The 27429-nt window shown below is 27.1% G+C and overlaps 1 protein-coding gene across 1 annotated transcript; it reads right to left on the bottom strand.

The window, feature by feature from the left end:
• Window positions 1–201: 201 nt before the first annotated feature.
• Window positions 202–27034, bottom strand: LOC135924453 (uncharacterized). The gene is made up of 19 exons (XM_065459510.1): window positions 26903–27034; window positions 26709–26859; window positions 26538–26668; window positions 26361–26489; window positions 26162–26318; window positions 25664–25765; window positions 25355–25480; window positions 24144–24246; window positions 23826–24047; window positions 20284–21179; window positions 20108–20140; window positions 19248–19735; window positions 14020–14104; window positions 8340–8409; window positions 7369–7504; window positions 6700–6877; window positions 674–955; window positions 488–622; window positions 202–428 (listed from the first exon to the last, which is right to left on the bottom strand). The coding sequence occupies exons 1-19, from the start codon at window positions 27032–27034 to the stop codon at window positions 202–204; spliced, it is 3783 nt and encodes a 1260-aa protein (XP_065315582.1).
• Window positions 27035–27429: the final 395 nt, after the last annotated feature.

Genomic DNA, 27429 nt, shown 5'->3' with positions numbered 1-27429 from the left:
CGCTTAATTCGTGGTCTTAAGCATGAATTCATACAGCTTGATAAACTTAGTTTCATATCCTTCCAAGTTATATTAGGATTGATCATGCCATTTTGGGTGTTTCTCCATGTTGTTAGATTGGTGATGAACTCTTCCTTTATAACCGGATCATTCAGCTGTGCCAAGTCTTTCCTCATTATGAAGTGTGTAGAGTTAAGGTGGCTATGTTGATTTCGGTTTGGAAAAATGGTATTTTTTATCCTTAGCTCGCATCCTAGTGGGTAATGGTCCGTAAATAAGGTGAAGTTCAGTTTGCTGATGACTTATGTCCTTCACCCACTTAAATATATTGTTGGAAATTACAAAGAAATCAATTTGTGAGGTAGTGCCAAAAGATGGGCTTTTGTAGGTCATGGTGTGATGGTTAGGATGATTGAAGAAGGTATTTCCTATTTTCAAATGGAAGTGTTCACAATTTCTATTAGTTTTTTGCCATTAGTGTTCGTACTTTGTACTAGAGTGGCGTTCCCGAGGCAGGTAGAATTGTTAGGCTTCCCAACCGAGGCATTGAAATCGCCAGCTAATATGATACTATCTCGATGAGGTAGTTCTTTTAAGATATTTTCCAGCTCTATGTAAAAAACTTTATTATTATGTGGTGAATAAATATTGAACAGGTGAATTATCTAGTAACCAATATTTAAGGTAAGACAGCAAATGCGACTGGAAATTGGATTAAAGCTTACATATTTAATTAGTTTGTTATGGATTAAGATTGCTACACCTGCCCAAACATGTTCAGCATTCGAGCTGCAGTATAAGGTGTATTCTAAGAGATTTCTTACCTCCGTTTCTTTCAAGTGAGTTTCTTGTAGAAGGAGGATGTCGTATCGTTGATCGTTTATAGTTTGCCTAAGAATTGTGAGTTTGTCACTTAGCGATCTTATATTTAAGGAAATCATCCTAATACTATGGTCTTTCATTGTATATAAAAAAACATTTCTATGATTATCGTGCGATTCTACACCAGGAAGGAGGGAAATGAGTATAAGAAATTATGATCAATATAGAAGTATAATTGTAAATTATGGTTAAGTTATAAAGTTTATCCACGCCATGGGATTTAAGATACTCAATCTTATTCGAATAGTATAAATGTTATATAATATGGCGTAACATTGTTAGAGTCAATCTGCTTAAAAATTTGTACAAGTGTAAAATTTATCCTTAACCTAAGTGGTACACAATACGTAGATTTATATTAACAATTTCTATATATTTAAGGTCCATAAACTTAAGAAATTATATAAGTTAATTATCATTGATATAGTTACCTTTAACTTACAGAGTTCGCCTTATAAGAATTAAGAATGTGCACGGGTTATTAGAACAAAAATTATACGGTAATGATTTAATTGAGAAATATGTCTGCTTTTTTAAGTAATGTATTGAGATATATATATTTTTTGTAGGCGAAAGAGTTTTTTGTGAGTTTTACTTTTCCTTCTCCCTATCATGTTGATTGTAATTAATTTTTCTAATTTATTTATTTATTTTTTTATTAATATTTTATCTTTTTATTCGGAGAGTGTAGGATAATAAAGAATAAAATAGGAGTTCCGGAGAGATATTAGAAAAATTAAAAATCAGGAAGGAAAATATAATAGTGTTACTTTCAGAGATCAAAGGAAATTAATATTTGTTTAAATATAATTTTTCACGTCAAGATATTTAAAATTGCTAACTATAATTGTTTTCCTAGCATCTTCTGACAATGTTTCTATCATTAATAACCATATTTTTAGAAAAATGTGTTCAAAAGATAATTGACGATATTGTAAAAGGGGAGGGCAATGCACTCCGTTTACCTATATATCTTAAGAAAATTAAATCTTTTATAAAATAAATTTGGGTGAAAGTGACAAAAAGAAAAAATTATGGAGAGAAAAATAAATAAGCGAGATAATAACCTTTTATCCGGAGTGTTTACTGGGATCCGAGATTTAATATAAAAAGACCAAAATGTTGGAAGATGAGGTCACCTAAAAAACTTAGAGAGAAAAAGAGAAAAAAAAAATAAAAAGTGAAAAAGATAAAGATAAAGATGGTTTAATACAGAAAAACAAATAAAATTTAAAACTGTATAGGAAAAAAAAAAAAAAAATTACCTCCATATCTCTGTGCACATTTGGAAAACGAGTTGACATGGACATTATAATAGAAAGGATTTAAAAAATTGAAGGGAAAATAAAATACAGCTAAGCGTATAAAAAATAAAGTAAACCTTTACAAAATTTTTATTTAATAGAAGACTATGGAAAAGGAAATGATTACAATAATAAGGGGGGAAAAATTCAGGGCGGGATAACCTAATAACTTCACAATAACCAAATTAAAAATTATATTAAGCTCTAAAATATATAAATACATAATATTAATAACAAGTTGTATAAGACATTGCCAAGAAGCAAGAAAGAGAAAAATTTAAATGTTAAGAAAGAGAGATCGATGGCGCCCAATATTTGGAGTTGATTTATATAGATAATTTCAGTGCCTATGAAAGTTAGACAATTGATCGAATAATTTTTGTCCATTCTATGATTAGTTTATTAAAGTGCGGGAAAATATAATATTGCCATCCACGGCTCTATTTCTTCACCTCCTCCCACCCAACATACAATTTACTACACTAATTATTTTTTTTATTATACAGTTTTTTTTATATAGATTTTAATTTACAAATAGTTTACATGATATTTTTAATATATATTTTTAAATTATGTATATATGTTTTACTTTTAACGTTCAAAGTATTATTTTAAAATTGCGATATAGTTTTGTTGCATATGCGCTATTATATATTTAAATATTTAAATATTTAAATAATTTATATTTAAAGTTCAGTTAAACTATTATATATTTAAATACTTAAATAATTTATATTTAAAGTCCAGTAAAATTTATTTGTATAAGGCAACAAAATATATATATAAATTAATATATATTTTCATTTTGTGATTACTTGTTTTTTTTCTTTTATGATGGATACTTGTTTTTCTTTTTTAATATATAAAAATATATTGTAAATTACCATAATCGTTCCAATTTTAATATTCAAGACTATAATTTCATATTGTGAATTCCTCCGTAACTTATTCAATACAATCACACATTTTATTCTATTCCATTTTTATATTATTCATTAAGTTTTATATAAATATATGATATTCTTAATATAATTTCACTCATAAATGAATTTACAAATATATATTAAAAGTAAATTGAAGAATATATTATGCTCTGTGTTTTAATCATTTATGACATATAGTATTCCACATTTTTAGTCATAGAAATGGGAGTTAAATAGTATAGTTAATTAGTGATTTTGAACCCTGTAAATTACAATATTAAATTTGTTAATTTTCAATCAATAAATGATTATATTTATTTAATTAAGGGTGGATTATTTAATAATTAATTTAAATAAAAATTGATTAAAATTCAAGTGTTTCAGAATATGATTGTAAATGGCATAGAGGAAATTTAATTTATATGTATTAATATGATCTAATTTATTATTAAAATAGCATTTTTTTAATAAAAATTTAGATAATCTTATTAATTTTTAAATGATAAAATTAAAAAATTATATATAATACTTAATAGAATTATAAATTAAATCATTCAGGGGGCTGTCAAAATTTATTTTAATTCAAGGGGATTTTAGGGAGCCATTAAAAAAAATTTTTTTGCTTCAATGGGCTATTCAGGGGGCTCGAGCACCCGTGCCCCCCCTACAATGACGGTAATATTGTATAGTTAATATTTTATTATAAATGATAATTTATTAATACACAATAGGAATACGTTGCTTATCTATTTTTAAGTAAAATATAAGGAATTTATTAGCTGGCGTGTATCTGAACCCCCCATTCCCAATCGTAAATTTGTCTATTCCCGTGTATCCTTTTAAGCTAATAAAGATTTTACCCCTACAAACCCCACACAAAAATATCCTATGAAGAAAAATTCGCAAATAAAATCCTTTTAAAATAACGACTTATAATTCAAAATTTTTAGAATGAAACATTTTTATAAAAAAATAAAGGTGAAACCCCAAAATTTTTACCTAAAGATCTGCAATAAAATATACGCCCTAAATGTGCCCCCTCCTCCAATAATAAAATCCTGGATACGCCTATGTTTTTTAATGTGGGTAATAAATAATTTATTATAAATAGTAAAAAACAATTTTCAGAAGAATCTTTATCTAAAATTATATTTAAAAAAAATTAATAATTTCATAGGCAAAAGTGCTTTAAAATGTTTTTTAAAACAAATTTCACCTGACACAGGCCAAATTTTTAATGAACTGCTTTCCAAACATCCAGCTAATGTTAATAACAATCCTTTCTCTTTATTAAAGACATTATTGATCAAATTAACTTTAGACGAAGTTCCGAAGTAATTTATTCATTATTATTAAACTCTGCAGGAAGATTGGCTGTAATCACGCCGCTCTAGCTCAGCTTATATATATCGAAAATTCTTGCTCTCTAATCCGATTGCAGGGTAGGCTGACCTCTGCAACATGATAGGTAATATAGGTTTACCTAATCCTTTAATTCCTATCTTTTCAAAGAGTCTTCGAGGTTTTCCTATATTATTTTAACTATATCCAGTCAAGCTACTGTACCTTTACTACATTAAAATATGGAAATCAAATTATTATTTCAGCACAAGGAATACAAGGAGATCCACTTGGTCCGCCTTTAATCGGCTTTTCTATAAACAACATCATTCGAAATATATAAACCATAATCTCGATCTCAATGTTTGGTATTTGGATGATGGCACATTATCGGTCCTATCAGTTAAATAATAAAGTTGTAGATATCATCATTTTAAATTGCTAAATTTGTCCTTAAATTATAAAAAATGTGAAATTTACTCGACTAAAAAATTTTCTTTCCCAATTATTGATTTTAATCACTGATTAAAGAAAAAATCACAGTTCTAATAAGATCTTCAGGTATCCATACATTTTTGGAAAACAATATGATTAATTCAAAAGATTATATTCTCAAGTATTTATTTTCCCGTCAGACATTTTGTTAAATTAAAAAAAATTTAACATTCCCAATATACAATTCTGCTTCAGCAGTCGCCTATTTATTTCCATCTATACTTCTAGAATATGAACAAAAATTTAAATCGATATTGGAGAATATACCAAAATGGTTGGTTGTAAACTACTCTACCATCAAAATCTGACGGAACTAGGCTTACGATCACCATTACCCATTTCCTAAGATCCTTTTATTTCACCATTATTAAAAAACAAAATGGAATTCTTAAATTAATTAGAATCATGTTAAACAATGTTTTGTTAAGCTGGTCTGCTAGCATGTCCTTTGGCGCCATTTATCCATGTACTAATTTACACAAGAATTCGTATACTGTAATCGTGTCTCCGTCTATCATCTACTGTAGAGCAATGACACAAATCAGAGCACAGGTATTCGTTCATTGGTAATGGATAAATCAGGTCACGAATGGTTAAGCGTATACAATGTAAATAAAGATCTTGACAAATAAGGAATTTAGATATACTTTGGTTACCAGGCTTGACTTAGACACATCTAAAATCTACAACTGTGAAGATGTGGGACAATGGTTGATTTTCTAAAGCTAGATGTCCACTCCATTGTCTCGTGAATAAATATAAATATGTATGGCAAATAAAATAATACACGATTCATTATTCATAGCAAATGTTCCTTCACAACTTTAACCATGGGATATTTCTGTTATTAATAATTCGCGGCCTGTTGGGTAATCCTTGGTATAGGGAAACACATGTAATGAGATTTCACGTGTATAAGCATTTTGTTCACATCAAATAATAATTACCACCCACTAGGTATAGCGGAAAAATAAATTCCTAAAATGTTCACATCTAGTCGACAATATATTTATACCTGTGGTTTCAATCAAACTAATTAGCCAAAAGAGCCATAAAACAACAATCTTGGGCACTTTTGTTTAAACATAAAACCACTTTGAAATATTAGGGTATATTTTAAACTATCTAAAGATTCATGGCCGTCACCAGAAGATGACTATTTTAAATAAAAAATTTTTAGATTGGAGAATCACTAAAATTGGACCTTATTTGGCCGAATTTTAGAAATGGAGATGAAAAGGGACTTTAAATTATTATCAAATTATCTATCATGCAACAGGAAATGTAATAGGCCTTATTAAGCAAGTATCGCTAAATATCTATCAAAAGCAAGCAAATAATAGGTACATCGCATCGTGTAATCATTATAAATTTTACATATTATTTGTTTGTTTTAAAAAAATTAAATAAGGAGTTCTGAGCACTCAAAGTGCCTAGCTATCACTACCGGTGTCTCAGAATTCATAATATAGCCGTTTCTACCTCCTCCTATTAAGACATAGATGATTTCCCCTTCTCCACTAAAATTAATGATTAATCTTAAATATGTATAAATGGAAATCATTTAATTTTAAAAGTCCATTATTATATTTTGAAAATATTTATGTAAAATAATGAGAAAAGAATATTATTATTACAAATAAATTTCTTTATTTTTTATATTCAATAATAAATATAATTAATGTTAATAATTTATATAATAATATTTAATAAATAATATAAAATATAATCATTTTATAAAAAAAATCATAAACATTTTTTGATTAATTTTATTTTAGCTTCCAACATGGATATTTCTTGCGACATATTTCGATATAAATTTTCCGTTAAAGCGTATTTCGTAAATGGCGGAGTGGGCATATCTAAATCGAGATATGTTTCATTGGGATAGTCATACATGGTCCACAGAGAAAATAATTCCGAAGATAATTGCTTTATTATTTAAAATTTGTACGTGAAATATAAGAAAATAAAATTTCAGAGTTTCTTATAAATCCTATGTTTTTTACAGTAAAATTCTATTAATTCTGATAAACAAAATGACTAATCCTTATATGAAATTTAAAGCTTCAAAAGAAGGCTACTGGAAATGTTGTTAAACGTCTCGAATTAACTGATTTTAAATTAAGATTTCGCCAAAATATTATTACGCAAGCATCGAGATTTCATTAATAGATGTCCATACCTTTCTGCCCACCCACGAGTAAAATTCAGGTTAACGTAACATTTTTTGGTTAAAATATTGGGTTAGCCATTTTTAAAAATCGAGTCGTTTAACAACAACCACTAACTTACTGGATATAAGATGAAGGATAAAAGTAAAAAATCTAATATTTTAAAACCAACTACACAAAGTTATAAGGTATATATAATATTTTCGTTAGAATATATTTTTTTAAAAAATAATAAGCTTAAAGTCTTACAATATTTTGAGGATTAGTACTGAGATCTAATGAGCCGTCGGCAAAATTTAGAGAATCCCATCGCGTTTTTTGTAAATGAGACTCGTAAAATATATTCATAAAACCGATTTTAACATCGTTCATATTGACGTAATGCCTGATTTAACAAAAATAATTTTTTTTTTAAAAAAAAAAATGTTACACAAATCACAATTAATTTAGTGTATTAAAGTTTCCAAATATGGAAATTATCATCCAAGTTATTTATTTATAACCTATCGGGTTCTGGTCAAACATAACAATAATTACAAGGGTGATAACAATCCGCTAATGTGGTCACTTTTTTAAGATTATAATCATAAGTTTGATTTACAGCAGTCTCAGGATTTTGTAAATTTGATAAAACCGCCCAATTTAAAAATGAAATGTCATTAACTCCTCATTAGTGTTGTTAAACGGCTCGTTTTGAGCCGATTTTTAAAAACGGCTAACTCACTATTTCATCCAGAATAATCTAACTCAAATTTTGTGTGTAGAAGGAACAAAGGTTTGGACATCTATTGGCGAAATCTCAAGGCTTAGGCTATATTTTTCAATCTACAATATTGAGTTAGCCGTTTTTAAAAATCGGCTCAAAATGAGCCGTTTAACAACACTACTCCTCATACATTTAATATTGTTATGAAACCAATTAGTGAAGCGATCAAAACTGGTTTTATGAGCACACTTTTTTATAATGGTTTTTCGTCTTTTTTTTATTTACCGCTAAAAAAACAAGCTTTAAGATTTAATAAAATTATTTAACTCATTGATATGATATCAAAGCTAACATATTATGCTCTCTCCTTTACCATTGGTGTTTTCGCACCCTTCCCGAATTACACCAAAGCCTTATAATTTAATCTAAAACATATAGGCTAATATTAAGAATCTTATGTAATTTGCCAAATAAAAAAAAATTAACGACATTTCATAAAATATAAATCATTTACCAATATGAGATATTCTTGGAAGTAGGCATGCGCGTTATTCTTTTCCTACAATCATTCCAAGAAAACGTATCTATTTTAAACAAACGCATTAATAAAAAATGTGGAAAGTGAGTTAAATATAAGACAACACGCATATGTGATTTAAAATCATTTCCATTACGAGAATTGCGGCTGGTATATTAATCTAGCCCCGAATTATTTCATGTAACAACTAACCCCTAGCCCAAATCAGACATAAAAAAATACCATTTCCCAAATTTAAATCTGTATAACTTTCATTTATTTTGGATTTAAATTATTTTATATTTTATTTTCACTGATTTACGGAGTTTGACCGGATAGCAACCCCTGTATTCGTTTTTTATTGCGCAGTGCGCAATTTATACTCAGCGAAATTTGAGATATTAATATTAGAGCCTTTTCTTTAAAGTATTATTAATACCATATTTTCTTTCGGGCATTTGATAGTATATAAAGATTCAGTGGCGTATCCAGGATTTTCTTATAGGGGGGGGGGGAAATTTTTGGGGCTTCGCCCCCAAACCCCCTTTACCTGGCCTTCGCCCAGCTTTCCCCCGGCCTTCGGCCGGGTCTTATTTAGCTATTCTATTAAATTATTCATAATTCAATAATAATTATAATTCTATTTTTAACTATTATTTACTAATTCGTGCTTATGGATAGGATATTACAAGCCTCTTTTTTATTATTTCAAGTTAGGTATATTATATTTAATAAAGTTTTTTTAAATGTAAAGGTTTTTTTAAATGTAAAGATGAAATAAAGTGTAATGTCATTTTTTTTATAAAATTTGCTTTAAAAACTAGCCTTAGCTTGAATTCTCATACAATATAAGTAGAATATAATTTTTTTATTGAAAATACTAATAGTAGTTTAAAATATTGACTAGAAAATAATTAAATTAACAAGTTTTTTTAACTTCTTATCAAATACAAGATTTTTAATTATTTCGTTTGTCGTTGGAACAAAATCTCTGTGTATATTTAACAGAGCTAACCCATTTAGCCGAGATTCAATATTTCGTAAATATGTTTTCAACCTTCTCAAGTTGGAAAAAGTCCTTTCATTCGTACATGTTGTAATAGGCAAACATGCAAGAATATAAAACAACTTCGAAATATTAGGAAATTGAGCCAAGGTTTCTTTACACCGATTGAGCGCATCAATAGCATGCTCAGGTAAAATAGCTAAACGTATAAATATTTATACCACAATTCGAATTCACTGATTAAATTTATTTCAGTATCAATCCCATAGGAATAAAATTTTTCTTAATATTTAATTTTACCAATAGTTTAGAAAATGAAGAAGGATCTTTGGGTAATAAAACTTGAAGATTGCTAAAGACTTGTTTTTTATCTAAACCCCGTACTTTTATTTGCGATAAAAAAGTATCTAAGAATGGGATGAAAATAGATATTTTATAATATTCTTCAGTTGAGCCAATATTTATTTTCATCTCAATAATGGCCTAGGTGCTAGACGAGGTTTAATTAGTATTATATCATAAAATTTAGCCTTCGATTCAACGTCTAGATAAATATTATGAAAATATTTATCTACATTCATTCTTATTGTATCTACCTGTTCATTAATATTTTCCGCCAAATCAATAACCTAAACCAAATCTAAATTTGATTTTTGTAAATTTCTACAAAGTAGTGAGCTAAAAATAATTTATTGATGCAATTAGCAGCAATGATAAACTCTGATTGATCAATTGAATTCAATAATGATATCGCTGCTAACGACATATTACTTTTTTTCATGCTCAGCCTTATTTATAAATTATCGTTTGATTTCAATCTCTTTGACTAAATATTTTTCCATTTTATTAATATTTTTGAATAATATGTTGGAAAATTGATATTCAAATATTTGTAAAATAATGATTGGTGAGGGGGGGGGGTCTGGGGGTAAAATTTTTATTAGCTTAAAATGATATTTATGAAAATAGTCAAATTTGCGATAGGGGGGGGGGATTTCTACCTTCCCCCCCCCTCCCCCATTGGTTACGCGCCTGTAAAGATTGCTTTAAAAAAATTTATAGTTAAATCTTAAATTTTGTTATGCGATGTAGTAAAGTAACTCACATAAAATATCTTAAAATGTTATATAAAAGTCCCCCAAAAAGCCTTTTAAAAAAAATATATTTCCCCTTTCTTGCTCTAATATAAGGTTAATTATATATAATATGGACCGTGACAACAAAAAGTACAAAATCCTCCATTTTAAATAAGCGAGCAAAAAAAAGGTTCACTAATTTTAACGTCCAAATAATACGTTGAACAAGGATACAGAATAAGCTTGGCGAAGCTGTGACGAAGTTAAATCAGTTTTTTTTTAAAAATATACAGAACAAATTATTCGGGTATTTTTAATTAAAAAATGGGCAGTATAAAACACATTTGATAGATATTTTAAATTTTTGGGCAGTTTATAAATAATTTTCCAATTTTTTTTATTTGGAGTTTTAATTTTTCCCTAGTACCAAAATTACATCAAGCTGAGATGATGATATTAATAAATTACAATTAGCTCAAAACCAAGTTATTTTTGCTAATGGGAATCAGCAGTTCCTGATTTTGTTAAATATTTTGAAATGGAATGGCTAGATTTAAACAACACATGGTATGAAGATTTTAAACACTTTACACCTAGCATCAAACAATGCACTAGAAGCAAGTAATCGGGTAATTAAAGATGAAAATACTCTTAGAGAACGTTTACCTTTATCCCGTTTTAAAAAAATATTTTTTTTTATTTCTTCATAATAAAAAACACATACATAAAAGCTTCATTTTTATTAATTGCACATTATAAAATAATATTTAATTTATAAATATAACAAATAAATATCAATGATTAATTTTAATATTAACAATATTAAACTTTATTTACTTAAAAATTTTATATTAAGCCGCACAATCAATATATTTTCAAGATTAGTCTCGCTCAAATTACATCTATAAGGTGAAGAGTATAAATTTAATTGTTGAAAAACATCTTTCCACACTAAGTAGCCAGCACTGCCAGTATGATATAAGACAATTTACATGATTATGGGTATCAATTACTCTGATTTCCCCCAATAGTCTAAAATATTCATATTTTTATTTAAGCTAAGTTATTTAGAAAATTCAACTAAAATATTTCTATAATCTGTATTTTGTAGCAGATGTTGTTTGATTACCATCTTTTTTTAAGAAGGCTTTCTACTAAATCCTATTCAGCTGAAGATACATTAACAGGTTGATTCACCTTCAATAGAATCCTCCACTCTTATAACAAAGTTCAATTCCATGTTATACCATATTTTAATAATATGCTCCCTAGCCTTTGTTTTTCTTCAGTCAGAAGCACTTGCTATATAATAAAAATTAAATATATCATTAAAAAAATCTTATTATTTTTTATGAATAAATAGAAAAATATATAAAGTAAAATAAAATTATTAATTAAATTTATATAAGATATAATCTAATATTTTTAAAATATACCTTAAATCTAGATATAGGCATGACAAAAAATGGAGGATAGTGATTATCACAACCAAATGTTTGAAAATGATGAAGAGGAACAAATACAGAATATAGATAACTTTAATGATGTTTCTACTAATTTCACAAATGTATATGTTGAATTAACAATCAATCTTAATGATTCTCAATATAATATTATAAATATAAGATGTGCTTCTCATACCTTAGAACTTGTGATAAATCATGCATTATGCTCAGTTTCTAATATTATTATTAAAGCTCGTACTGCCTGCAAGAAGGACGAAATAGATATCAATCATACTAAAAAAAATTAAACTTAAAAATACCTATATTGGATTGTCACAGATGACCTATGACATGCTAGAGAGATTGAATGAATTAAAAGATATGTGTGAGGAGTATTCAGTATCATACAAGTGATTATTTTATAGCTTCGGAATAGGAAGCAATTATAGTGTTGATAAATATATCCTAAAACCAATTAAAGTAGCTACCAAGATACAACTTGAGCAGCTTACTTTAAGGGATTTTTATGGCATATGGCTAAAAGCTAAATTAGAAATTTTCTTTTTTCCTTCACCATTTGATGGCTCAATAGATGCTAAGAATTTCGGAGAGAAACAACTTTTCAACAACAATACTTTTTTATCATGCCTATATCTAGATTTAAGATATGTTTTAAAAATATTATATAATTAATAATTTTATTATACTTTATATATTTTTCTATCCATTCATAAAAAATAATAAGATTTTTTAATGCTATTTTTAATTTCTATTATATAGAAGGACTGAAGAAGAAAAAACCAAGGCTAGATGGCATATTATTAAAATATAGCATAACATGGAATTAAACTTTGTTATAAGAGTTGAGGATAAGGTGAATCAACGCCGGTTAATGTATCTTCATCTGAAGAGGATTTAGTAGAAAGTCTTCTTTAAAAAAAGAAGTTATATAAATTGTCTGATATCATACTGGCAGAGTCGGCTATCCATGTTAGTGTTGAAGGATGTTTTTCAACAATAAAATTTATACTATCACTTTATAGATGTAATTTGAGTGAGACGAATGAAAATATATTAATTGTACGGCTTAATAAAATAATTTTAAGTAAATAAAGTTAAATATTGTTCATATTAAAATTAATCATTGATATTTATTTGTTATATTTATAAATTAAATATTATTTTATAATGTGCAATTAATAAAAATGAAGCTTTTATGAATGTGTTCTTTATTTTAATGATGAAATAAAAAAAAAAATTCTTCCCTATACATAAGTCGAATGTAGGTTTGAATTAAGTAAACCGGTTTTAGAGGTTCGAACAGAACATATTTTTATTTTTTACGAACCGAACCTCGATATTCGTTAGGTTTGGATCCCTGTGTAAAACCTCTCCACTGCCAAAGACGCTCCAAGAGAGCAAAGATGAAGCAGGGGTTGACCTTAAAAGTCTAAAGGCTCTGTTGTACAATAACATGTAAGTTTTAATTATTATTTAAAATAAACATTTATAATGAATTTTCTATTTTTTAGATTTGCACAATTCAATGCAATAATAAAGTGTGATTTGATATTGTAGCTTTTTGTTATATTTGTAAATTTACTAATTTTTATATATTAAATATACGATAATTTCCATAAAATATTCTTGATTTCGATATAAAAATTATTTTAAATAAAAAATAGCAATTCCATAACATTTTTGGTATTTTACTTATTTCACTAACTTTCATATTTGATATATTAATTTTCATATTATATACTGATAACTAATAATAAAAAGATATTTAAATAAATATTGTACAATACAATTTTAGTTACAATTCAACTTAATTTTTTTTAATGCTCAATATTATATAAATAATGCCCAAATTGTTTATTGTTTTGATAAAATAATACTGACCATTTGATAAATTTACTGCCCAAAAATTTAAAAACTCAAAAGATTAATTTGTTGATAATAAAAATATTGCCCATTTTGATTATTTTACCGCCCAAAAAAAACATAGTCAAAAATATATAATTGTTCATTTGAAGAACGCTGGTATGAAATAATAAAAAAGCGAGATTTTTTCTAAAAAGGGACAAAGTATGTTTTATAGATATTCGTATTGTAAAGACTTGGGGATAAATAAAATTACATAAGTTTACCGAATGGAGATGAATAGGCGTGTTGGAATAGTGACAGAATAAAATCGGAATTGAATTCAAACGAAGTCGGGAATTGTCGCATTAGCTTAGTAATATAAATAATAATAAAGGGCAAATGTCGAATCGTTCAAAATAATTTGAATCCAGTTGAATACTAAACAACTATGGATTAAGCATATACAAAGATAAATATGAATCGAACAGTGAATTGTTCGTATTCGGTTCATTTAAACCAATTTAAAGTTTTGTCCGCTTCCTTGCTGATAAAAACTGGCATGATTATCCAAGGGTTAAGTGCGTTTTTTCCTCAAGACGGGTTTTACTATTTCTTGCGAATTATAAAATATATTATTTCTATAAGATCGGTATTAATTATTCGATTAAGTTGAATATTAATAAATAATTGTTCAAATTAATCAAGTATTTGAATGACAGATTATTAATTAGCAATAAAAAAAAATCAATTTCCGGAAATCGATATAAAAAAAATTCTTACTTTTTTTAAAAAAAATTCTCACTTTTTTTATATTTTAAATAAAATATTTCCCCAAATCTAAATAGCGCTTCCAAAATTAAGCGTTTTTTGAGGTTGCGTTGAATGGCAAATACTGCATTTCAAACGATATCGTTCAAATTGATCGCTAATCCATCGTTGACTAAATGAATATATTTTAAGAAAATCGCTAAGTTTGCGATTGCGCACCGCTAAATCTTCCAACGTAAAATGTTGCGTGTCCCCGAACTTTCCTCTTTTTCTTAACAAATTATTTTTCGCCTCACTTAAGTCACTAACGTGTAGCATCCTCCATAATACATTTTTATTATCCATGATCGTCTTTTTCACAAACATTTACAATCCTAATTAAGATCAATTACTACGAAATATCTCCCGCCTCACCACTCTTACATGTAAATCTAATGCTCATCTTTTTTAATGAATGTAAGAAATAATCAATGATGTAATACCTTTCATAATTTTTTTATTCATTTTTTGTATCAACACCCAAACCACTTAAGCCCCTTTCACTATTTTATTTTGCTTTTTCTGGGAGGCTACTTAAAAAAACAAATCTATCTTCTGTTTAGGTGCATATCCACCAAAATGTGGAGATTAAATTGACAGCAATCATCTCCACTAGTATCATCCTCCTATAACTCGCTATTTAACATTGACATTATTTCTCTCACCTCATGGCAACACGGAATTGCAACCCTAGTATAGCCATTTAGTCTTCCACTGCAGAATATGCGAAAGCCATCTCCGATTTCTTATAGCCTTCTCTTTTCAATTTGTTATAAGAAAAGTATCCCTTCCTTTCCATAACGATTGCTAAATTAAAAATGAACCATTCCAAAGGAATCTAATACTTCTATCAACAAGACTTTTATATATGAGGATGAATTTAAAGGATGGCGAGAATTTATACAATCTAACTTGTTATTTAAATGAATCATTAGTTATATGTGATGCATGGATACGCCAGCATCTGCCATTACCATCAGCGAAACCAACCCAAAATTAGTATCAAAAAAATTTGACTTATTTATTGTTGTAGAACATCTATTTTTTAAAAAAAGGTTTTTAGTGAATGAACAAAAATAAGAGATTAAGATTTTTTTTTTCTTTTTATTTTAATATCTCCAAAACTTTATTTGCAATATTCTCCATCGAAATAAAAGAATAAGTGATATTTTTAACATAAATATATATATCCGAGACCTGCAGAGGCACTAGGCCCGGTCTGGCTATAAAAATTTAAGCCCGGTCCGGCCCGGATATTTTTTTAAAAAAGTTTTTACGGCCCGGCCCAGATATTTTTTTAAAAAAATTTTTAAGGCCCGGCCTGGATATTTTTTAAAAAAAATTTTTACGGCTCGGCCCAGATATTTTTTAAAAAAAATTTTTACGGCTCGGCCCAGATTTTTTTTAAAAAAATTTTCCAGGCCCGGCTCGGAATTTTTTAAAATTATATTCGACCTAGTATATACAAAATACCATATTTTTTAGCGAGTATTATCATTTAATAAGTATATTACATATTTTATTCAGAAATTTAATTACAAATTGATACTATAAAAAATTTGTACAAATAATATTTTTGAATATAAAAGATTGTATTTGTGATAATTTTAATTTGTATTTAAAAAAAAACATGGTAAAAAGCTAATATTTTGAGAATATTATATTGAATTTATAAAAAATTATAAAACTGATATTTATAAAAATGGATATACTATATTTTATATTGCAATTATAAAAATAAAACTAATATTTTAAAAAATGGAAGTATAATGATATTTTGAGAATATACTATATTTTATATTGCATTTAAAAAAAATAAAACTAATATTTAATTTATAAAAATGGAAAATATTTTGAGAATATAATATATTTTAATTACTATTTAATTTATAAAATAAAAATAAATCGCTATTTAAAAAAATGCATGTATATAAATAGTATTTTGAAAATATAATCTAATTGCATAAATATTAATATAATTGTATTATAAAATATTGTAAAAAAAAAATGAAAAATGTTGGATTAAAAACTTTCAGGACTCAGGTAAAATATAATAAATGCAATAAATATTTGACAGTTTGCAAAGTAAAAAACCAGCATGATTGACGAAACCCTATACTCAAGAAAGATATTAAAAATTCACAAATTATCATGAAGAAAGAGAAGCATATTTACCTTTTCAGGTTGAAGATAACTTCTTCTTTCTTCAAGAATTCTCCCAGTAGTGAAAAAATCGCGCTCACAGCTAGCTCTTGAAGCAGAAATTGCCAATACCCGTTTTGCCAAAATTGGAAATTCGCTTTGGTGAGCTGCCTACCACTCTAACAAATTATCCACCTTAAATGTTCTATTTTTTATGTAATTATTATATTCATCATCGGGTACATATTACCAGAATTACCATCGCCCCATTTGTCATAAAACGATTCAGTTTATTTAGCAACAGTCGTAATTCGACTGGTCGATGGTATTTCATTAACTTCCTGAGCCTCTTGTAATTTAATATAATCTTTTATATAGTTTTCCGTCATCTTGCAATCTGTCCCTGACAACATAAGTAATTGCTTGAATTTGGGACAGAGAAAAATAAAAATAAAATGATACTTGTGTAAAACAAATTTTTCAATTAAAAAATGCTTTATATTAAGTAAAATCAATTTTATTTCTCCTTCTTCGCTTTGAAAGGTATTACAAACTTCAAGAAGTTCATAATACCAAATTACCACTTTAAAAAGAGTACAAGAGTCCGACTGTAACTCAACAATAGCTCTGTTAAAATTCTCAAAAATATTGACTAGATCCTGAAGGATCGGAAAATATAATACTTTTCCGATCCCCCATGTTCTTGAAGAACTTTTATAATTTCTTCATTTTGAGAATAAACACAATTGAGCATATAGTAGTTCCAGCGGACTTATATCTTGATAAAGGGCTTTCAAATGCTGTCATTTATTACTTTGTTTTAAATGCCCCACTAATATTTTAGTATTATCTATTGTTGATTTTATTAATGGGGCATTACTTTCCAAATATTTGAAGTTAAATGAATTTCTTAAAATTGTGTTTAATATATGACAACAACAATTTAATCGTTCAATTAACTCCAATGCTTTTATAATATTTTTACCTTGGTCTGTAACAAATATTATATAAATAAAATCATTACTGTTAAAATTAAAATTGTGAAAATTTTTTAATAGTTCATCCTTAACTACTTTGCTAGTCTTTGACACTTCTTTAAATTTTAAATAGGTTTCTCTTCACTAACTTCCAGTCATCTGATATATAGTGCATGTTAACTGTTATAAACGAGTTCTTTTTATGGTCATCGCACCATATATCAGTGGAAGCAGCCATAAATCGATTTTTTATTACTGGTGTAAAAGTGTCAACAAAATGGTTTCTTATTTTCTCACATTTTTCCTTAAAGTGGCGTGATAGAGTGGTGGTGTGTGAAATCAATGATTTGACATCTATTTTACCATACTTTGCCCCAACATCGATTAGAGCCTTGCTGAATTCAAGAAACCCATTCTCAGCTATCATTTCGAAAGGCATAATATATTTTGCACAAAGAGTTAAGGAATGATCTATAAATTTTTCTTTTAAATATTTTAGATTATATTTATAGGTCTGTTTTTCAGGTGTAAAAAAAATTATTAATTTTCATGGATTTACCATCAAATTTATGTTTGAGATGAACCATGATTATGATTATAAGATAATAAATTGGAACAATTCTTACATTGTACGTATCCTATATTTTTTTTTTCGTCTATTATGATATTAAATTTTGACTATATTTAGGATTTTAAATGATTAGTTTTAAAAGAATATACATTATTTTTAATTTTATTGATTATATCATTGGTATTATTTAGTGCCATAATATATGAAATAATTAAATTAAATTAATTAATTAGTTACTTTGGATTTTGAGCAAATTTAACTGTTATTTGATTGTTTAAGTAGTAAAATATAAGCTAAAGATTTAGATGATGAATTATAAAAAATATATTAATTAGTTACTTTAGATTTTGAGCGAATTTAATTGTTATTTATTTGTTTAAATGTAGTAAAATATAATATAGACTTGGATGCTGAATTATAAAAAATTCAATTCTTATTGCGTAATTTAATTGACAGGAAAAATTTGATCGATCTGTGGGTGTTAGGTAGTGTTAACCATCACCCATATTATATTAATCATAACTATAATATAATATAATCTTATAACCATTAACTCATAATGTATTTTTTATAAAATATATTAAGGCCCGGCCCGGGTTCAACAATATTAGGCCTGGCCCGGATATATTAAAAAAAAATTTTTTAGGCCCAGCCCATGTATATTTAAAAAAATTAAAATACGGCCCTGCCCGTGCTGCAGATCTCTGATAATATATTAAGTCAATTATTTTTATAATGATAATAAAAAAAATAATCGAATTAAATAACACTGATATAATTCACTAAGACAATATTAATCTCATTAATTTTAGTTTAATTACGTCATCTAGCATGGATTTATACAGAAAATAATTTTTAAATGGCATATCATTTTAATTTCAGTTAATTGCACCATTAACGATATAAAGAATTAACCCTGGTACTTGTTCATCGGATTGGATATTTTTTTAAAAAAAAATTATAATAATTATCCAAATAAAAATTTATGTTAAATTTTTTATTTTATATGTAAAACCTGTAAAACGCAATCCAAAAATATCAAAAAAGTTGGACAAATATTGTCGCTACTATTTCCCGCGTTTCTCTCAATCCCATTCACGCCTAACGCGTCGTTCGTTTTATTGGTAGAGTTTGCATTTGAAGGGTTGATAATGTTGGAATTGAGAAGGGTGTTAAAATTTTGCTTATAACTTTGAAAACTAGCACCGATAAGACTCTTGCCAAGTTTTCCGGTGCCATTATTTATACCAGTGTCGCGCTTAATTACGTCGTTAGAAGAAATGGCACACGATTTTTGGCCATCGAATTTAAGCCCTATGAAAGATTTGTCGTAATCGTTATCACAATGAGGTAACATTGAAGCAACGCCTACATTTTGAGCGGTTATCACTAATTCGTCATCCTTGGCAACTATTTGGTCCTTTTCATAATCTTTAGGCTGCGATAAAGAGGAAGATAACGAGTTTTCCGTGAGCAAAGGCGTTTTGTTTAAGGTGGAATATTCTTTTTCCAGAGGGCCAATGGCATAATATAAAAAAAATTATAAGCTAAATAAAAAACTTTGTCAATATTGATAATTTTTTCCATATATATTTTATAATAATTTATTTTATATAATTTAAAACAGGTGCTTAATGGAATTATAGAATATGATAATATATCGTAATAATGCATTAAAAATAATGAAAATAACCCAAAATGAGAGTGCTTTAACGGGGCCAAAAATTAATACTTTTAAATCTAGTTTTTATTTACACATTTAAGGGAAATTAATCAATTAAAATCCACAACTTTATCAAAAATTAAAAAAGTCAAATAAATCACTCCTAGACCGACGATACAGCACTAAAAATTAATCATTATTTAAATTTATACCTGATTTCTCGCTATTCCAGTTACGAGTATTACCTGTAGGCGAAATAATCAAAAAAAAATATTCGTAAATAAATTATTTTGATATATCTTAGCTTGATTAATATAGGGTTCTTTGGATATTTACATAAAAACGATTAATATTATGTAAATTTTTTAAAAAAATATGATCACTGGACCTTTCATACTCTTCATATGTCCGGTTCCAGTGAGAATCGACTGTAGGAAATTAGTTTTCGCTCTATTCAAAAATCCACCGCCTCCAACACCATTACTAGCATAATTACCGGGCTTAGCGAAATTACCATCGACTGTGCTCATCTTTTTGGGAGAAGCAGCTGAAGGTAAAGTGCTAGGTTGGGGCAGGACAGAATTCACGACTTCGAAACTGGAAGAATGGCTTTCATCATTCCGGTAATTATAAATATTACTATTACCATTTTTATGGAAAGAATGAAAAGCTTTCTCGTTGTTATGATGACCGATATATTTTTTAGAATATGTTTTGGGTCCCTGAGTGGCGGCACTAAAGTGGGAAGAAGACGACGAGAAGGATTTTAGACTGCATTTTTGCCTGGTGAATGTTGGGGCCTGCAAAGGAATGGTGTAGCCTTGCTGCATTATCGGGTTGATCTCAGATTCGATTTCGGTTTTGTCGTTTAGCCCGTCTTCGACGGTAAAGATAAAATCGCTCGAAGATGAGTCAGAACCGACTGCGATTTGTGGATTATTTACTACGTCTTCATCCACGATGCTTATATTGTCAACAAAGGTATTTTCATTGGCATCGCTGACTTCAGAATTGAGCTCATTAGAGGCTCTACCAGTCACAATACATGTATCTCCTCCATCTAATACGTTAACGCCTGAGGATTTATCGTCCTTTTTATAGGTATAATTATCTTTGATTTCTTCGCTAAATTCTCCGTTGTCCATTGTATTTGTAATAACACCAATTTGAATTTTATCGGGGACAAGTGGCGTGGCTTCTTCTGGAAAAGGAAAACGGAGGTACGAATCAAACCAAAGGCCAAGATTTTTGAAAGCGGATGTCGTAGTTTGAAAATCTGTGGGACTTTAAAAAATAAAGATTTTTTTTTGTAATTTATTGTTGCGGAAAAATATAAATCCATAAAAGTAGATAAAGTGGAAAGAGTTTTAAAATAAATGAAGATACATCGTAAATAAATATGCTATGACAGTGTTAGAGCAATTATAATGTGGGGCGGAAGAGTTGAGTAGTTTTCTTCCTTGAAATTTCTGCTACCTTTTTAAATACGAAAACGCAATTTTTTTTTAAAGTGGCTTTATATAAATAAATTTTTTAGTGAATTATATTTCTACTAGAAATGCAAATTTTTTTTTCTCTGATTCGTGCCAAATTTTAATGTCTGCGAAGAGGTAGGCTTAAAGTTATATATGCTATACAACAAGATAGGCATATTAGCAAAGCTATGCCAATCTTCCCTATCCGATATTCAACATTTATCGGGTAAATTCCAGTTATCTGAACGATTTGAGGAGGATATTAGAAAATATAGGATCGATAAAAATCTTAAGGATAATTTGTTGATCGATACGGCCCTAAATACAAATGATATATTGTATTTTAAATTTATTTAAAAATGGTAAATTATTTTTGTTCTAAAAATAAACTCAACAAATAATGATTCCTAAGATTTTGAATTGGAAATATTAGATTATTTAAAATATGATGTTCGCGATATTCTTGTAATAAATAATTATATTATTTATGGCTGTGCCAATCCACATATTTCTCACCGATTCGATCCGATATTTATATTGATTTTTCATCACCCCCCTTTGAACCAAATGTAATAGAAATCAATATTTTTTATGCAAAAATCGAATTATACATTTAATTTTTTTATTTCTACAATAATTAAAAAATGTTTACGGATATTGATAGTATTAAATGAATTTTTCATTATTCCTCCCCGTGAATTGCAAAATTATCTTTGTCTTTTGTAAAATATTTCCATAATTCAGATACCAAATTTAAAAAATTCTTTTAATTATAGTATAAATAATAAAATTGACGTTATTATTTAAAAAGATTTAAAATAAATAAAACCCTTTCTATTTTTATAAAAAAAAACTTTTAAAATACTATAAATCTATTTTTTTTAAATAAATAAAACTTTGGGTGTTTTTTTTTCTATTTTTAAAAAAAAAACTTTTAAAATACTATAAATCTATTTTTTTTTAAATAAAAAAAACTTTGAGTGTTCCTTTCTATTTTTATAAAAAAAACTTTTAAAATACTATAAATCTATTTTTTTAAAAAAAATAAAATTCACGGGGTGTTGTGTATTTGGATTGTTTTAAAAAAAATTATTTAGAAAATAGAAAAGTAAAAAGATAGGATCGATTTTTTACAGGTATCGGCCCGATCCGATATTTAGTATCGCCACAGCCCTAAAATTATTTATAATACAATACCAATTCAATCCATAGGTTAGATGATAGAAAATGATATTTTATATTTATGATTATATCCACTCTCTTGATTCCTTTTCAAGTATATAAATCTTCGTCATCAATTTATTTGATCTTCTATTCTTGACATTCAAATATATAACTAGCATTTCTATTTATATAAAAATTTAAACATACAAGATTTATTATTATTATTAAAATAAAACATTTAAAATAAGAATTTTCTATCTTTTTCTAGTCTTGGCCAGTTTTCAAGTTAGAATTTGAATAGGCCAAAAGAGGATCCATTCTACAGAAGCTTGTATACCAACGAGTTGATTAAAGATTATTTCTGTAATATCACATAAAAAATTACATTTTAGGATCTCCTCTATTCAAGATTCGACATATTATTTAATAAGGAAGGCGAAAACATTGTAAATGTTTCTGATTTGTTTTGGCATTTAATTATTAACACTAGATGTGCAGTTATCGTCGACAAAATTTCACATGTTCGATGATTTTTTCGTAATACATCCAAGGATGTGATTGAAATTGGAATCTTCCAAATATATTCTGAATCTAATACTCAAAACTTTTTAGTAAATTATTTTGACTTTTACATAAATTTAGCATAATGTATTCGCCATTTATTAAATATATTTGAACACTATTAGTGTGTTCTGTCACCCTCACTATTATGTCAACCAGGATCTTTTCTAAAGCAAAATGATTATTTCTAAAATTTTCTTTGCACTGGATGGTTGTTTTAACCCTCAAATCATTAGGGTAGATTAAATCTGAGAGGATCCTTTAAAATATTTTCTAAAATCAGATATTATACGAATAGTATTCCTCATCTTCAACGTCTTTTATGCATTATACACAACCACGCATGTAATTTTGCAATTAAAATTTTTTGTAATTTATAAAGCAATCTTGTAAAATGTTTAAAATGTACTTTCTTATTTATTTAAATAAAAAATATTAAAGTATTCCTCGTTAATATAAGATATCACATAAATGAGACAGCATAAAAATTATATTCCTAAATTCCCAAGTTTAAAATTTGGCAATACAAAATCCAATCTTTTTTTAAAAAAATTTTCAAATGATTTAAATACACCCAGATAAATAATATGTAAAAGGTCAAAAATGAAAAAATTTAGTTCCATGAGAGTATATATATAATATTTAGATGGGTAAGATGGTATTTGATCGGAACAATCCCATGCGGCTTTAAATTTATGAGATGATTTCTTAGAATGATAATAATATTTACCTATTCTCATTCTTTGAGTCAATTTTAGGGTTAAGGAAAGAAGAAAAATTGGTAGAAGAATTGGTAAAATTGTTTAAAGATTCTAAAAGTGGATCGATATTGTTCGTGGTGTTAGGCATGTAATTGTTGCTTGTATCGGAAAGAGCGAATGGCCCTGAACTACATCTATCCCTGAAAGGATGACCAGCCCATATCCATTCCCTTTGGATCAAGGATTGAAAACTAAAAATAAGAATTTTTTAAAATAATAGTAATATTGAAATTTGAATTTTTTTAAAAAAAATAAAACATATTTTTTAAATTTATTTTTAAATTAACCCTTTGAACGTGCGACATTCGGGGTTTAAAAGGATCTGTATCAAAGATGTTAGTTGCAAGGTAGCATCTGTGCCATTTGTACCATGAATTAATATTGGAGATCCTTAAAAAATTAATATTCATTTTTTACAATATCAGAATTAGAGATAAAATGCAGGCCTAACGCTAAAAAGATATTGGGCTGAGAAACTGATGAAAAATATTTATTAGACCATTTCCCAGAGAGTTTTTCATAAGTGGTTTCCCAGGCAGGTTTTCGAGCATCGCAAAACAAAGGGTAGTAATTTGTTGAAATTAATTAGTATGATACAATATTTAATTTAAAAAAAATTTGAGGTGTTCAAAAAAAAACGTTTTGTCTGGAAACAGATCATAAAAGGGTTGGGGAATTTACACAATATATTATTTTCAGGTCAAGCCAGCCTGGAGTTTTTAAAACATCTTTTTTAGCCTGCCTTGAATTATGCAAATTAATAATAAAAATAATTCGAGTCTGGTTGGGCAATTTGTGTAAAAAATATTTTTAAAAAGGGGCCAGGGTAGAAATATTATGGATAGGCCAAAATAAAAATAAATTTTATTGGTATGTCTATTATTGCTATGTATATCCTTTTCCGTACAATCATTATACCATCCAATAAATTCTAATCAATTCAAAAGGCCAAATATTAAAAGAAATATCAGATTGGGAGATTATGAGCATCATTTGTGGTTAGGTTCCCCCAATAATTTGATAAAGGATACAATTTATGGCATAAAATAAATGTATTTGATATATTCATAACTCACTATTATTACTTTTTAATTTACTACTTATAATTTATGTGCTAAATGATTTATATTCAAACATTTTTAACTAAATATAATTATCATAAATAACAACTTTTTAAAGTATTGCAATTTATATCCTTGTATATTTATATTAATTCATAATGAACAAATACTACAAAATATTTATATTCTGTTATGGTAGAAGAATGTTCAAAAAACAAAAGGGAAATTCTTGTATTATGTTGTAGCAAGTGTAGGAGATCTATATCTTTTTATCATGGTTTGGTTTATTTTTATATATCGTGTTTAACAACACTGCTAAAAATACATCGAACATTTATCTAAATGTGCCATCTATATATAAGGCAGTGGCATATTCAGCATACCAACAATTATTAATAGAAAAAAAAATAAGCCACTATTCTAGTAATGAATAATACCTGTATTTTTGAGTAAATCTGATAAAATTTTTGCTCCATTAAGCAAAGTGTGAAGATGTGACAACCAATTACAGCTTTCCAATACCGATAACCATTTGTCAGATGTTATGTTGACATCTAAACAGGCTAATATTAATGTGAAAAAATTTCATATGATTATTTTTTATCAACAAAATGGCTATTTTTTATGTATAAATTATTGTTTAAAAAAGTATTCAACTAATAATGAATTGTATTTTAATGTATAAAGGCTTTTTTTTAAATTAAATTAAGTATATAATACATAATAAAATATTTATTGAATATTACCAGTAGTCAATTTTTTGTAGGATTGTTGAAAACAAGTAATATCTATAGGAATGTAGATTTTTTTCCATTGGGGGTACCTACTTTCATGCTCTGTTCCACCACCTACATAAATTATACTAATTTAAAAAAATATCAAAGGCCTGCAGGCATAACCCAGGGGGGATAAAATGACAATTCTTTAAAGGGGTAATATTAAAATCTACAAATCTGGATTTTACCTAAAATATCATAGAACAGGCTAATTTATTTAAAATAAATTTATAATTAATTATTTGGATAATCATATAATAGATAAAATGATCAAGATTTAATTCAAGCCAGACTAATCAGGCAAAGTTTAAAAATGGGATAATTTTTCAAATCCTATCTAAGTTGGCTCTAAAATTTAACCTCAATAGGTCCCTAAAAAATATACTTACAAATTTTTTAATAAAAAATATCAATGTAACTTTTTTTTCAATTAGATGATAATTTTTGTATAACAATTTTGACATAAACCTAAATTTTTTGCATTGTTAATAGCCAAATTAGATCGTGTGTCTACAATATATCCTCTCTTTCCCTTTGGCAATATATAATTAAGATATTCTTCATCAAACTTGCAATGTGTATTATTAAGTCCAATCAATGGTTGAGCTGATCTTAAAAGGCATCCCTATCAGTACTTATATTTAAATTGATTCAAAGGCAAATTAACTTGTGATCCAGGATATATGAATGATAAAATTGGGAATCGGTTTTTATTTCTAAATGATGCACATTTAAATAATGTATGTTCACTTACTGAAAATGGAATAGGTAATTTTTCAGGATATGATGAACAGATCTAGTAATTAAAAAAAATTAAAACATAATTAAGGTTTTAAAAAAAAACATTATATCCCTTGTTAATATCCACAACCTTCCATGTTTGCAGATTCAATATTAAGAGGCTATATTCTTTTTCAAGATTAAAAAAATCAGGAATAGGTAAACCATCATTAAGATTTGTTAATATGTGAGAATCTTAGGTTTTATTATAGGTTATAAATTTTAAAATTTTTACCATGATTGTCAATAACTGTACATAATTGTAATAAATTATCAAGATTTGTAAATTCCAAGAATATAATTTTTAGGTTTTTGCAATATATTTTGAGAATATTTGTACTAAGATTAAAAATTCTTTCATAATTATCTATTACAGAATATGGAATCTAAGCATTATATTTATTTTAAATAGTTAACATATAGCCTTACAATAAAAGATGGTATCTTATTTAATTGAGGATTTAAGTTGATGGTACATGAGGTGCAATGTAAAGAACATAAAAAGTTCTGAATACGTGATAATTTTATAATTACATTATCGATGGTTAGTGTATTTTTCATAACACATGCGATGACTAAGTGATTAAAATGTCCATCAAAACAGACATGATTATTCTAAGAACAACCATCATAATTCAACATTATATTCATTATCGGTTAAATAATCATATAGATGATTTCTTGAATTTGCTGGGATATCCAATCTCTTTTAATGTTAAAGAGATTACTCTAGGGGTGTATGTCAATGCAGATGTATGCGTTAAACGTTATTGATTTTTTCTATTTTTTATTAAAATAAAAGATAGTGTAATTTTATCTTCATTTCATTTATAAACATTTTGATGACCTTAAAAAGCGAAACCTAGTTTAGTATTTAGTATTACCAATCTCATGGTTTTAGGTTAGAATCCAAGATTTAAAATTTTAATCTAGGAGCACAATTCATCCGTAAAAAG

The sequence above is a fragment of the Gordionus sp. m RMFG-2023 genome, chromosome 2 (genome assembly GCF_954871325.1).
Source record: "Gordionus sp. m RMFG-2023 chromosome 2, tfGorSpeb1-WG-v2, whole genome shotgun sequence".
NCBI lineage: Eukaryota > Metazoa > Nematomorpha > Gordioida > Chordodea > Parachordodidae > Gordionus > Gordionus sp. m RMFG-2023.
The sequence above is the reverse complement of the archived record's forward strand: the minus strand, read 5'-3'. Positions and strand labels throughout refer to the sequence as shown.